This window comes from Seriola dumerili, unplaced genomic scaffold, assembly GCF_002260705.1.
Source record: "Seriola dumerili isolate Sdu_G_001 unplaced genomic scaffold, Sdu_1.0 BDQW01000161.1, whole genome shotgun sequence".
Classification (NCBI taxonomy): Eukaryota; Metazoa; Chordata; class Actinopteri; order Carangiformes; family Carangidae; genus Seriola; species Seriola dumerili.
In genome coordinates this window covers 540,241-555,407 of record NW_019174416.1, presented here as the reverse complement: position 1 = coordinate 555,407, position 15,167 = coordinate 540,241, and the positions used below count along the sequence as shown (strand labels likewise).

At 42.4% G+C, this 15,167-nt stretch overlaps 2 protein-coding genes across 2 annotated transcripts in view; one reads left to right on the top strand and one right to left on the bottom strand.

Annotated features, from left to right (window-relative positions):
• Positions 1-554, top strand: part of fgf16 (fibroblast growth factor 16) — a 4,523-nt gene extending 3,969 nt beyond the window's left edge. Inside the window, exon 3 of the mRNA XM_022751986.1 lies at positions 309-554. Within this exon, the coding sequence (XP_022607707.1) occupies positions 309-554 (246 nt within the window). The remainder of the gene's footprint in view (positions 1-308) is intronic.
• A 3,452-nt stretch (positions 555-4,006) lies between these two features.
• atrx (ATRX, chromatin remodeler) overlaps positions 4,007-15,167 on the bottom strand; it is a 30,512-nt gene continuing 19,351 nt past the window's right edge. The window contains exons 30-34 of the mRNA XM_022751801.1: positions 10,068-10,217; positions 8,091-8,207; positions 7,029-7,124; positions 6,721-6,849; positions 4,007-5,659 (exon numbers count right to left, since the gene is read on the bottom strand). Of these exons, the coding sequence (XP_022607522.1) occupies positions 5,435-5,659; positions 6,721-6,849; positions 7,029-7,124; positions 8,091-8,207; positions 10,068-10,217 (717 nt within the window). The 3' untranslated portion in view covers positions 4,007-5,434. The remainder of the gene's footprint in view (positions 5,660-6,720; positions 6,850-7,028; positions 7,125-8,090; positions 8,208-10,067; positions 10,218-15,167) is intronic.

The following is a 15,167-nucleotide window of genomic DNA, read 5'->3' as shown; positions in this document are numbered from 1 at the left end:
CTGAAAAGCCGCTCGTAATGACTTCCCCTCTTTTGTCATAATGAGCACCTGCCTAGATGAGCTTCCTCTGGTTCACTTCAGCTTTCAAGTGCAGTGCAAAAGAGTTAATGACATACATAAACAAGTACACCAGTAACAGTGGAGCATCTGCATGCAAAACAGCATCATTCATCTCAGTCTCATCTGCATTTTGATGTCTCTTTAATCTTTCTGTTATTGCAAATTGTACTCATTTGTTTCCCTTCTCAGTCAGTGCCGTGCAAGCACGACTTCAGCATGTGACTAATGGGTTGTTTTCTCTCCTGCAGAAGAAGCTGACAGCAGAATGTGTGTTCAGGGAGCAGTTTGAGGAGAACTGGTACAACACCTACGCTTCAACTCTGTACAATCACACAGACACAGGACGCTTCTACTACGTGGCCTTAAACAAGGATGGCTCGCCCAGGGAGGGCGGCAGGACTAAAAAACACCAGAAACTCACCCACTTCTTACCCAGGCCGGTGGAGATTGAAAAGATCCCTCAAGCATACAGGGACTTATTCCAATACAGGTGACCAGCGCTTATACTTGGAGAGCTGGTTACATTGGGAGGAACAGAAATAAAAGAAGAGGAGAGGGGGGGTGTTGTGGATATTTTGGACCTGGTACAGAACTGTTTACCCTCAACCCCCCCTGAGGTCACTGTGTTTGCACCTCAGCCCCACTACCAAGCACGTACAGCACTGACATAAACATTGTGCATGTTCCTGGATGTTGCTTCTTTGCTTCTGTAGTGGACTTGTGACCTCAGAGAGGAGGGAAAGTTGTCTTGTAAAACCACTACGGACATGGACAAAGGAGGCCCACATGACTGCCCAGCTATGGGGTGGTCGGGACAATTACATCAGGTGCCATGTTTTCTCAATAACCACTTTTTAGAGGTAGATGTGTAGACGCTGAAGTGACATGCAATGACAAATGGAGTCGTGGCTCTTGGCAGTTTTGAGTAGCACTAAGCTGGTGGGGAGAAAAAGTGAATGGTTGACTATGAGAACAGAGAAGAGACTTTTAGAAGCTCCAAAAGGAAACTGAAAGCACTACAGATGTCACACGGTGCATTTGTCACGCACTATACACAGTCATGGTAATGTTTAATGTGAGAAAGGGCACATTCCACATGCATGGAGATAGATAGACAGAAGGTAAGGGTCAGAAATACACAAACTGTGTGCTACATGCAGGTTAAGTGGCAGGTTTGGATAGTCAGGTACTAAAGAGTCTGTAAGAAGAATGTCTATGAGGCAGAGAATAAACTGTTACATAGGGGAACTGGAGTTTAATTAAATTGTCTTCAAAATCAAAGATGAAAGTGGGGATATAAAATCTCTATGATGAATGTGAGATAGATGAAAGAGCACTTACTGCACACCCCCAGTCCCAACTGTAGGCTCACTTGGTCTCCCATGTAATGACAAGTCTAATGATCAAATTCATATCAAATATCAAGCAGCATCCTGTAGGAGTTGTGTGCAAAACAAGTGATTAAGCTGGGGACAAAAGCACTTCTCTGACTGAGTTTGTAAAGAATAAGGATGGTGACTTGTAATGTTCAGAGTGTCAGGAACATTATTAAAAATGCAAGCAGCTGAGGTGTACATATGGGTGATCCTATTTATAAGATGTACAATATATTTATTTTCTACATATAAAGTATAAATATAAATCTATATATTTATTTATTGCAAAGACTTTATTTTGTAATGAACTTGAAGTTATCTGGACTGTAGATTCTACTGAAATTACACCAAAAAAACAAACAAAAAAATGAAGAACTGCAATGAACATGACAATAAAATTGTCCTGCTATCGAGAACTCATTGTGACCGACTATTTTTGCTTGGATTAAAATCTGATGTACCAATTAAAACCAGATATAGATATCTATGTGAATGTTGCATTTCTTTCCTTTTGGTTTCAGTCATGCTGGCCGTGTGGCTCTATGAATGGCAATGTGGGTGTGTCACCACTTTGGTCCAGATTGAAATAAATCAACTGTTGGATGGATTGCTAGAAAATCTTATACAGACATTCAAGGTCCCCGGAAGATGGATCCTGCTGACTTAGGTGATCCCCTGACTTTTCACCTAGCATCACCATGATGTCAAAGTTTTTGTTTTTCACCTGATAATGAATAGACCTTTATTAAAAAGTATCTTTTCTTAGTCTGATCAAAAACTATTTCGGCTTTGCTGATGTAAGTTAGCACTACTGAAAGACCATCATTATGCACCCTGCTCATTTTTATTAAAATACATCTTATCACATGTAATGTCTTTAAAAGCAGTGCCCTTGTGGCACTTTGTCCTGCTCTCCAAAAGACTCAGAGAAAATTGGGTAAAAAGATACAGCAGACTTTTTTTCCCCGCAAAAGAGAACACCCATACAATCCCATGCCAATTTGCCCTCATAAACCCTTTACCAAGTAATGTGCACAGGCCTTCTCTGTCTCCATAAGGTCTTAGTCAGCCTACATCCACCGTACAAAATCAGATTCCTTATGCAACTGGATCCCGACTCCTAATTGGCTTTACACATCAGCATGGATTAAGGGCAGTGATTGGTTGTTCACTGTAGGGGCCTCACAGACTGCACTATAGTGTAGTCTGCAGCGGGTCTTTTCAATGGACAGAAACAGCTGCCTGCTGCACAGAGAACCAGCAGGGATGTGCTGCAAACCTGGAGTGGTGGTAATCTGGGGCTAAGAGGGGATGGGATCAACATTTCAACATCTGCAATAGTTGTAATGTTTCTCCACTGGCAGATATCTGTAAGCTGTGAGAGCAAGCTCCCCTGGGGGGAGGGAATGGAAAAGCCAAAGACATGCAGGGGAAAACCCTGGCAGACTGAGAAATGAAAACAATACCGGGAGAGGGAAAAATAGATGAAAGATTGAAGGGAGAAGAGAGTGGGACAAAAGGCACTTAGTACTGTGGGTGTGAAATAGAGGGACGGTGCATCATGATGTTATCAGTTAGCTGCTTCCTAACTGTTGAGGAGTAGTTCTGTAGATTTCTTGATGACATGGGAAGATAGATACCACTCTCATATCTGAATGGTAAATATGAAACTGGAACCAGAAGACAGTTAGCTTAGCATAAATACTGAAAGCAGGGAGGAAAAGCTAGCCTGGCTCTGATAAAAGGCAACATAAATATACCCACCTGCACCTAAAAGCTCACTAGTTAGGACATCATAAATTATTTAACCTTGTACATAAACCCAAGTGTAAAAACATAGTTGTGCTTTTACAGGGGGTTATGTAGTTTTTGGTCAGGCTCAATGGCTTCGCAAAGTCTCTTCAGGTTGTCTGGCAAACCAGGAAGATTTTGTTGTTACCTTTGGACACAGCCAGGCTAGCTGTTTCCCCCTTTCTAGTTATTATGCTAAACTAGGCTAACCAGCTGCTGGCTGAAGCATTTAGCATACAGACACAAGTGGCATAAATCTTTTTTATGCTACTCTTGGCAAGAAAGCAAATAAGCATATTTTAGAAAATGTCAAACTATTCCTCAGTTTAACATAAACCTGCAGTTTCCCGGTTACTGACTGCATGTTTAAAGCTTGACACGTAACATAAATCGACTGGTACAATACATCAGTAATGGGATACATCCCTGGTTCAAAGCTGGCTGGGGAGCTTTGTCATTCCCCATCTGTCTCAACTCATTTTCTTCTGTCAACTGTCTAATAAAAAGGTACAAAATGCTCAAAAAAAAATACTGGCCAATATTTTGTTGTTGATATGCAAGAGTATGCAGAGTCTTACAAATCGGATATCGATATAAACCTTAACCATTCACCATTAGTCAGGCTTTAGACACGTTATCATGCAGATGTGTAATAAAAAGTGGAAGACCTACAATACTAAATAAGAATTAACAAATCTCCTACCAACATTCCCCACCATAAATTCAGTCAGTGGAAAGGAATGCAGACTGCTTAACAACAAATAACTCAAACACAGGAGTTGCTCATCCTTTTGGTCACTTTATTAAATGTTATATTAAATACTTATCAAGATAATAGCAGATCAGATTCATGGCAAATCAGGTTGGTGTATTTGCTAACATAAGAACATTCTTAGAGGAGGGCAAAAAAGTTTCTCTACACTTATGAAATACACCTTGTGCAAACACAGGAGCCAACTAGAGACAACAGGCGTCTCTTCATGAGAAATGTACATATTCCTCATGTTTAACAGCTACACCAGTTTAAGCATTTAGAAGCAAGAATGTGCCAAAGTAGAATACAGGTAGTCTGGGTGCCTGTCTGGTGAGACTAGTGTCCAGGAGGGCAGTTTCTCACAAAGCAGACGACACAAATCAGCCAGATATAATAAAAATTTCCAGTCTTTACTTCCTCCAACCAAGTCCAAGCTGAAACACACATCTCAAACTGTGACAGACGAGTAAAGGGAAACGTTTTGGGCCCTGTGATACGTGGCTGAAGTGGTTTTGCTTTGTGAGACCCAGTCAGTCACCCCAGCTTGGGATCAACACAAGTGGAACATAAACAATGAACAGGACGCACAGTGCTATGCTAGACAACACATGACGATGAGAATGATGTTACAAAAAGGTCATAGGAACGGGCAGGCAGTTTTGAACAACACAAGCATTCCAATACCATGTTCAGTGACAACTAATGTAAACACTTAAAAGCATAATAGAAAAGGTTCTCAACAAATCTCAAATCTCAGAACTTTACAGAGCTTTTTTTTAGGAAACAAATATAAGGCCATAATTTTTTATGTTTTTTTATGTTTTTGTTGACTTATCAGTTTATTCTATCTCCCAAAAAGAGCAGGACTTTGCAGAATCAACAGCTGTTGGTGATATTGGTGGAGGAATCTACTGGTGCTAATAATCTTGTAGAGCCTTACATCATAGAGTCCTGTCACCAACGACACTGGTCCCACTCAGGTTTAGTTAGGCATTTTAAAACTGTATAAAAAACTGAGTTTAAATAATAAGGAAAACCCTCTTAAGGGGAAACAATACAATGCTCAAAAGCATTGGGGGTAAAACTCGTTTGTCTTTAAATACATGAAAAATGAAGATATAGAACTTGAATAACATTAAGGCGGTATATACATTTTTTTTCCTGTTGAACTTCCTAACAGATCTTTCATACAGTCATTTATACATTATATTCCACCTTCTCTCAGTGAACTACAGAATAAAGGACTGAGAGTCTATCCCACTTGAGGCCCCAGTGGACAGCAAACTAGTCTCAAAACTACTCCACCCTCTGCATGGTGCACCGGTTTGCTTTGAGCTCTCAGCGGTCTCACAGTGTGTTGTTACAGGGCCACTCTTGGACTGGGCCACTGGGAGCCAGCTAGCTGAGTGGGAAGGGGGTGGGAGGGTGGGGGCTGTGGAAGAGTCCCTCTGACCTACAGGCCCTTGGAAGGCCCAGGATTCTTGCCCATGCCCTGATGGGAGCCCAGGCCGTGGAGCTGTTGGTAAAGCCCCAGCAGGTCCATCTGGCTGAGTCCGCCGCCTCCCATCATGCCGTTCTGCATGGCCAGCTGGTTCAGGTAGCTGGCCTGGTTAGCCATGGCCAGCTGCTGCTCTTGCACTTTCCTGTTGGTGATCAGCTTCTGCACGAACATCATCAGCTGGGCAAACACAAACACAAAGAGACAGTTCAAGTAACTACAACTAACTATAAAATTACTACTGTAATTAAGTAACAACCAGCCAGCAGAAGACCTCACATCTCTAAAGCACATGTGAAGATAATGGACAATAAAAACAACATACATCGAAAACTGGCCATATATGACAAAATGACATCACCAAGGTAGAATGTAATGTCTTATTTAATTATCGACCTAAATGGCTATGTACATTGTGTATGCTAAAAAATACTTATCTCAAGCTCTCTTCTCAAAATTGGCATCCCAAGTTGGCAAGTTGGCCTCTTTTCCCTATCCACAACTGGATCCACAATCTCCTCCTCCTCTTCTTCTTCCTTGGATTCTTTTCCATACACATAAATTCCACTATTGCAAGAGCTGGATTCTTGCTTAGCTCCATTGTTGATCACTATACCGGCGCAGACGGATGACGCACACTGATGACGTTTTATTCTTGTATAATGACTTGCATCCTAGCCTACAATTCAGGTGTTAATCATTGTACAACTTCAAGGTTGATGTATGCAGACTTTACAGTTTATTAAATCGACATTGCACAGTGTGGCCTACAGTAAACTTATAAGACTGATGAAATTTCATAGTGTGTAGGCAGCTTAAGAGTCTGTAAGGGGACCCGAGACAAAGACAGAAATCAGATACAAGTACTGCCTGTCCAGTTTTAAGCTTCTCCAGGTAAATATATTTAACTAGGACTGGGCAAACATCGTAGCTGATGTGCTGTGTCCTTTTTTATCTAGTAGACTGTATTACATAACTTTCTGAACCTATTAGACTGTTCTTGAAGAGTGAATGAACAAATGCTTCTACTTGCTTGGTCGTGATATGCACATTAAACTTTATGGGTACATATCTCCTTTAAGAACCATTAAAATTGTATCATCACCAAAAAGTATTGTAATGTAGAGTTTTGCCAGTATGTCCCAGTTCTAAATGCTACAGTTTGTTTTTCATATTTAAATAGCGTAGTTTGCTAGTAAAATGATGACAACACATATTGTCTTCTAGTAAGCAGTTCTTACCGTCTGCTGCCTGGTGAGAACCTCCCTGTAAATGGCTTCCCTGCGCTTGATCTCCAGCTCCACACTGGCCTGTCGTCCCAGAGCCATAGATTGGACCTGATTCTCCGTGAGTGCCGGATTCTCCTTCCACTGTGGGGGAAGACAACAGCTCACACGTTGACCTCAACCACCATAACAACTATAATCATGCTGCAGTCCAGTGACAGAAAGAGGACTTGTTTAAAATTCTTCTTTTGACAAATAAAGATTCTTGCTCCAACAATAGTTATCAAGATTATATTGACTGAAGAGTGATTTAGAAGCCTCACCACTCTGGCGATTGTGTCCTCCAGTGACTCCCGTGATAAAGTCTTAAGTGCATTTGTTGCTTCAATGACTTTCTGTCGTCCCTGGTTTATAAGGTCCTGAAAACAAATGAAGGAGATGGAAAATATGAAACAAGGGACAATTTTCATCATAAACGATGGATACATAACTGTGGATGATAACATGGATGATTAAATTTGCATTAATCAATATTTTTGAGATTATCATTAAATCAAACGAGTTATGTCAAGACCATCATTCATAGTCACACTGACATGTGCAGCTCTGCAGAAATTCTTTTAGCTCATTGTTTTGTTTTTAGAACCCACATATTTACAAAGCTGTTCAGTCTTACTACTCCCAGCAAAAAAGCCATAATTGATCAACTCTGCCTGGAACCAAATATCAGACAGTTAGCAACTGGCTAGTGGGGAAATTCTCAGGAGTTGGTGAATACAAAGCTAAAAGGGGTGTAAATATTAGATTTGCATTCATCAGGTGACTGGAAACAGGACTCCAGTAAATGCTAATCCTGCTCGGTGTGCGCTGAATGTGAAAATAGGCGACACATTAGCAATACACTGTAGTCAGCTAATATGGTGGTAGCTTTAGCTCCATCAGCATGTTTGATGATTTTAAGCTCCAAAATCTGATATGGTCTCCTTAAGAAGGGGATGCTGCGTTGTTGAATCACAAGTCACAAGTTTATGAGAGTCTGTCTGCTTACAAAAAGAGAGCTGAAACAACACAATTTCTTACATGCCATAATTATACACCTTTGTTTTACACACATTTGACTTCCTTAATGAAAAATACAAATCGCCTCTCAGGCTTTTTTGTCCTCTCCGTCAGTCAGATGTGACACTGTGTATAAATAGCTGCTGCCCCAGACATGGAGTATTACGAACCAGTGGGTGGAGGAGCGGGGCAGAGCTGGGCTCGGTGGCTACTAGACTGTTGTCACAATTAGCAGTGGGGTCTGAGGAATGTGGGGCGCCATGCCGTGGGGGAAGGAGACAGAGGAGTGTGAGGCAGGAGAGGGGCATGTGGAGCTCATTACTTACCTCCAGCTGCTGGTTGGTCATGGAGGCCAGAGCCGCCACGTTGTAGGAGAAGTAGCTGGAGTTGCCCATGTCCATGTGGGAGTATGATGACTGGTAGTTGGTCCTCATGGACAGACCCTGATAGATGAAAGACAGTACACATCAATTAGGCAGGTGTTAAGAGCCACCAAGGGCATGAAGGGAGAGATTGTGTCACTGTGGTCGACCAGAGACGACAGTTCATGTCGCCTGTCAAGCTCATTCACACAGTGACTGGTAGTTTTCAACTCTTTACACATTCAACTTGTTTCACTCTGCAAAAGCAACAAGTTTCCTGATATCAGCCTGCTCCGCTTGTATTAAACGCTTGTCTATGTGTGTGTGTGTGTGTGTGTATCTAAGTGAGAGAAAAAGAAAGAGAGAGAGAGTAGTGACCTGAGGTAAACAGTCCTGTCCCAGTAAAGGCCAGCAGGATGCCGATGTTTGTGTGTAATTGAGCTGCTGCAGATGGTTTTCCTGTGCCCTGTAATCTGGCCATCCGGTGTGTGTGTGTGTGTGTGTGTGTGTGTGTGTGTGTGTGTGTGTGTGTGTGTGTGTGTGTGTGTGTGTGTGTGTGTGTGTGTGTGTGTGTGTTGGGGGCCAGTTGGGGTCTTTGGACTTGGTCAGAGACAGGTGTGCAGGCCTAAACAGTACAAAACCTCAAAACAACCACAGAGCCACAACACACATGAACGTCTAAGCACACACACACTCACTCTTCACTTTTGGATTTGCCATTAACAAGCAGCAACTTTTGGACTTAGCGTGCATCCTCAGATGCTGTGCAAACCTCAAACATCTTCAGACAGACAGACACAAAATCTAGACTTGACTTCATTTCCAAAACTCAAACGTCTGAAATCTAAATTTATGACATGAGCCTCGCTAAGCTCTGAACCAAGCTGAAGTCATCCCAGTGAGGCAGAGTGCTCCTGGGTTCAGTTTAGTTTTGGGCACCTGATCATGTTCTTACAGTTTTTCCCATTTCCTGAGTTGCAAATCTGATATTCATACACTTAGCCTTCCCTGGCCACCACCGGCCAACCCATAAGTTGTGAAGACATTAGCAGAGGCCAGGTTACGTTCCAGTTGTTTCTCCTACAAATCTCAGAGTATACAGCGTGATACTGAACAGCCTCTCATGGCTGAAAGTGACTACTTCTGCATCTTTAGTGTATGACAGATTGCAGTGATGCGAACGCAATTGAAATCCTCACATTCGACCTCAGCGCCACTGTTTTTCCTGCGACTGGGAACCCTCTGTTCTCTTGAAAAGAAGAGGAGCTTGGAGGGAAAAGCCGCTTAAGGCACACAGAGGGCAGAGGAGGGAGTGTGTGTTGGACAAATAATCATTAGAGTGAATTAGAATCTAGGATTACACAGGGGGGAGAAGAGACCTGCTCCTGCTCTCTTACATCAAGCCCCCCCCCCCAACTTCTCCAAATAAACCCCACTAATTGCCCATTGATTTGTCCTAAAAGAAAGGAGAGGGAAGAGGAGGGGACAGTGGGGGAGGAAAAGAGAGAAAAGTAAAGAGTGTAGCACAGACAGAAGGAGTCCCTGACCCTCTGTGGACCCATGTACTTACAGAAAGTAGCCCCGACACTGCTTGGACAGCCGCAGTGATTTATACTGCGGATCACTAGCCTGATGATGGGTCAAAATGACAATCACTGGAGTAAGGGGTGGGGGGGTGGGGGGAATTATACAGATCCAACAGTAACTCACACATCCTGACAAACAAAACTGGGGCCTTGCTTAGCTCACCTTGCACTTTGATGTCAATGACTCGGGAGAATGATGGACACAACGGCTGTGTGGTGTGGTGTGGTGTGTGTGTGTGTGTGTGTGTGTGTGTGTGTGTGTGTGTGTGTGTGTGTGTGTGTGTCTTTGACTTTGGAACTGGTATATATGCCACCGTGCATCTCTGTCTGTATATGTGTTTTTCTCCTCGCCTACCTTTTTCTCTGCTTCATATTCAGCCCATGCAGCCTTGCGATCCTCCTCGCTCAGGGCCTCCTCCTCCTTGTGGTCCAGCAGGGAGTCGTGTTCATGGTAACATGCAATCTGGTCCTTATTGTTCTGCAGCATCTCAGCCAGGACGGGATCCTACAGCAGGGAAGATGACAAAAAGATGGAAAGGGTCACAGTGGGTTATAAGTCATCACTGCAGCGTTGGGCGTTGGCTCTGGGGAAGCTGAGCAAGGCCTCGCTGGCCTCCAGAGTCGTGAAGGTTACTATACATTTATTCAGACTAGCAGCACAAATTCTTTCTTTTTGGCATATTCAGATTGGAATCAGATTGCTTTTATCAACAGCTATTAATTACAAGAAAAAAACAAACAAAAAAAACAACAAAGAATGCAGCAAGAACACGGAGGGTTGAACAGAGGTAGGTTTTTTCTCTGAATTAAAACAATGTGTTTCTTAATAAAATGTTCTGAGAGCTGCAAACAGCACACAGAATCTTTTAATCAAATTTTATTTAGATCTCTTGCTCTGTTGGAAGTTTTTTTTCCAAATCATCTTACCCCTCAGACTTTCGAGAGGTCAAACAAACTTCCGAGAGGTTAAACAAACTTCCCCAAATTGAATCCAACCTAACACATTGATTTAAGAAAAAGAAAAAACCTGGATTTGCCTGTTAGAGGATTAAAATGAAATGTAAAAAAACAAAATAAATAAATAAATGTTTTTTTTTGGACTCAAGTTTCTATGACTACATTGTTATTGAAAACAATACCTGAGTAAAATTAAGAGAGCTGGGCCAGGCTCCACTCACACAAACATGGTTTAAATTACTCTCTCTGCAGCACGTTTGCTTTTCTTTGTCTCGACTTAGCTTTACATTAAACTGGAACTTTGTAATCTGGAAACAAACATCATATAGAAGTTGCATCATTAACCTCCACATGGACCAATTCATAGAGGGGCACTGCACTACTCCCATGCTTTTCTCCTTTTCATTTTGAAGTGTGTCAACGAGTGTGAAGTTGCAAACAAAATTAATCATAGATGTCATTGGTATTAAGGAGGACAAAATACAAAACAAACAGCTCACTATGAAATTAAGCAGTGATTGCAAACCTGTACTGAATAAACTGAAAATAAACACCAGGCCAGACGGAGTGAAACTGGATCCCTCAAAGGGGTCGAAGTGGGCAACAAGAAGAAAACTACATAAGAACCTATATTTAGGTTCCTGCAACTCCAGAGTGACAGAAAAGGTGGCTGAAACAGGTAAATGCCAAAAGAGCTTCTCACCCACATACCTATCAACCTCCAAAACTTGGGCTCTGGATCTGATTGTGCTCCTCACTGACACATGTTTATGTTTCCCAGCCATCACACTCAATCACGACAAAACCAGGCCACCCCTGAACGACCAGACATTTTGGAGCAGAGGCACAGCCAGCGATTCAGCTGGTCCTTTGCTCTCTAATTAGGACATAAAAGCACAGGAGAGCCTGTTGGCCTGACTTGGATAAAAGGCATCCATCGTGGTTTGTTCTGCCAAAGTAGGTGAGCACAAGGTCAAATAAAGGCCACAGTAGATGCCAGCACAGGCACTTATGTTGGCACTGGTATATAGACACAACATGCATAGCATGACAAAGTCCAAATCTGACTCAGTCCTGACAATAAGGATTATCCAGTGGCCACTCAGACTTCCATCTGGGCAAACTGATTTTTCAGTCAAAGTTCCCCATAAAATAATAATAATAATAAAATAATAAATAAAAATAAAAAATAATGATCTACAAATTTCCACCACTCTGCTTTGCAACTGGTCTGTTGTCCTGTCTGAAGGAGGAGAATGATGGCAGGTACTTCTCACTATGACGCAAAAAACAAACAAACAAAAGTCTTTTGCATCACAGAATCAGGAATTTCCATTGTTTTAAAAAGGGACAAGTCAACTCCTGCAATACTTTGCACAGCTTGCCGTTGATTCTTAAGTAAGGCAGCTTGAACTGAATTATTTTTAAGTCAATGACAACTACAGCCAACAGGCCCAAATCCACAGAAGAGCTGGCAGCTTCTTGCCCGTTTGCTGTGTAAAAGTCATAGCCTTGTTAAAGGACAAGAGTGGTGAATTTGTTTTTATTTTTGGTTAATGCTGTACTTTATTACTTTTAACTACTAAAGTTTAAGCTATGTATGGAAAAAGGTGAAACTTGTTGAGCGTGTACAAAGTGTGTGCAGGTTTTATTCAACAGCATGAAAGAAGAGAGCTTCTGACTGTCGACCGGGTAACGGGTCAGTGGAGTTGCAGGTCAAATGACAGTGCAGACTCTCCCACTGGAACCCAGTGTATTCCGGGATACCTAAGTAATCCCCATCAGTAATGGCTCTGGGGTGGTCCGGTCCATCTCCCATCCTGCTGCGCTCAGTGTGTTTGTGCGTCCCGAGCCAGCACTAATGATTGTAGGTAACCTGACCTGGGCTATTGTCATCCTTATGGAGCTCCATGGAAAAGCCTATCGCTTTACTGCAGGGGAAAAGAGAACGCAAGAGACGCTGGGTGGGCAGATGCTCACAGAGAGAAAGAAGTAAATTACCCTACTCAACTCGATTTGGATTTTTTTCCCTCTCTGAGAAGAAATATGGGAGCAGGATGAGTATTTCTAAAGCGTGAAATCTAGAAAGGAATTTTGGTATTTGGCATCACAGTGTGCATGTTTGTTTTCAGATATAATCACAGAGGTGGCAAGCAATGTCTGAGGAAAAGCTGAAGACTGAATGATCTGAACAGATTCGGTCCCAGCGAGGGCCTGGTGATAGCCGTCTTGATTCTCAACTGCACGTTTGTGTAAAAAGTGCCTTTTATTTAGCATCGGGTCAGACAAAAACTTAGTGTTAGAATTGGTATACCAATCAAACAAGGCATCGAACATGCATGACATGTACCACTGTATGAAGCCCTTTTCTGAGAGAACAATTTATGCCCTTCTTAAGCCAAACCCTTGTACATGTATATATTATGAAAATGGCTACCCTGCCAGCAGTCCATAAATGATGTAAAGCAGTTTTCAAACTCGGCAGCTCTCACATCACAAAGATGAAAACTTGGGAGTCGACATAAGTGGGCCTCATGTAGACTTTACAACTTGGCACAGGCACCCACACGTACTTTACCAATGGACTTTAGGTGACGCTTAACTGTAAAAGGTCTGATGCAATTAAACACCCGCCTGCATTAATAGGTGTGGGTTGTATGCAGGCAGGATTTTTGGCCGTGTTATCAGATACTTTCTCGAGCTGAGAACATTCTCAACCATGTTAACCCCATGTCCCACACCTAAACGGCCACTTACTGAGTTAAGAATGCCTTTACTTTGCCTCTACAGTCACTGTTTCATTTTATTTCTGTCACTGCCATAACAATAAACCTCTACTAAACAGAGAAAAACACCACACAGGAGGCATTAAATGTGCAGAGATGAAAGGTAGTAAGGTTGGAAAGATATAGTGGAAAAATAAACGTTTGATTGGACTGCAACATGAAAGAGTGAAACAGACGGAGAGAACACGAGACAATAATGGAGAAAAACAAGCCTTAAAGTGGGAAAATGACAGAGATTCTCAGTTGTCCAACTATAACAACTGCTTTCTCGAGTTGTTCAGGACTTTTTCTAAGTATTCAAAGTGACTGTCTGCCAGAAACTGTTTTTGATGCACAGGTGCGTTAACCACAGCAACAGAGGGGCCAAGATAGGAGAAATGAGAGTGGTTGAGATATTTGTAATATCTAAACATAGCCTGTAAAAACTCTCTCTCCCCCACCTGCACAAAAATGATACACAAAACCCTACTGGTGTACTCTAAACAGTTCCTCTGTAGAAACTATGGGCGCAGTGCCTTACATCAGGAGATCACCCCTGCCCTCAGGACCACGTTGTCTTTACACCCTTCAGGGCCTGCATACAAGTTAGAGGGTTTATCTAGCTGTCAGTCAGCTAGCAAAGAAACAAAATCATGCATGTCACAAAGGGCTAAACAAAGACAATAAACATACCACATTCCTATAAAAACAAGCCTCAGCTAGCAATGGTAGGGGTGTGTGTTTTTACTAAAGCTCACTATAAGGCCCAGCCAACTGGAGCTAGAAGGCCAGGTCAGGAAGGATTCATGACGAGTCAATTACCCCCTTTCCACCAACGCAAACCTTGAGCTAGTTCTGGGATGATGTTGGTGCCAGTTCAGAGTTGGTTCAACTTGCAAACCTTCTAAGAACAGGTTTGCTTTTCCCAGCTAGAGAGCCACATCATTACGTCACTGTATACGTCTCCGCTCAAGTGAGAAGGCTGTGCACTAGCTGTAGTAGTTGGGAGTGTGGGAGTGAGAAGTGTTGCTCAGTTCAAATTGGATGTAAAGGGCTGTTCCCCACAGGGTGAAAAGCCTATCATCAAAGATGATAGAGAAAGAACGAGAGAGGGGTTGGGGGATGTGAGATTTCAAAGGATAACAGCACATATTTTCAATCAGTCTCTCCTGGAAGAGTGTCGAACTCAGTAGTCAGATAAAAAAAGTGACCTAAATATTGTGTAAAGAAAAAAAGCCTGATAAGTTATGGCGTGAAGTGGGTGTGAATGCCAGATTGTTGTTTTTTTAAGTTACAAAAATGGTCAGATGTTCAGAAAGACATAGCTCCCTCAAGTCTGATGTCAGAAAGGTGTGGAAGAAAAGGGTTTCAGAAGCTGTTCAATCAACCAAATAACATCTCTCAATATGTTCTAGCAATATTTTAGGCGATTACACTAGACTGCTGTACGTCATGTACTACAACACTGTTTAAACAAACAAACATTTCTACAATTATCTTATTCCGTGTTGTTTTTCAACAACCATACAGAAATAGATCATACAAGAGTCACCAATATCTCCACAGACCGTAGTCCCCACAGACTGAGCACAGCAAACGAGGCCCACGGCTCTCTTATTTTCTCAACCGCACCAATGCGGAGACTTGCTGTTACTGTCATTAGAGCTCTCTCCACCTGCAATGCAACAAGCTCAGGCATGTTTCTGGTAGCCGACGAAGAGCATTCTGGGAAG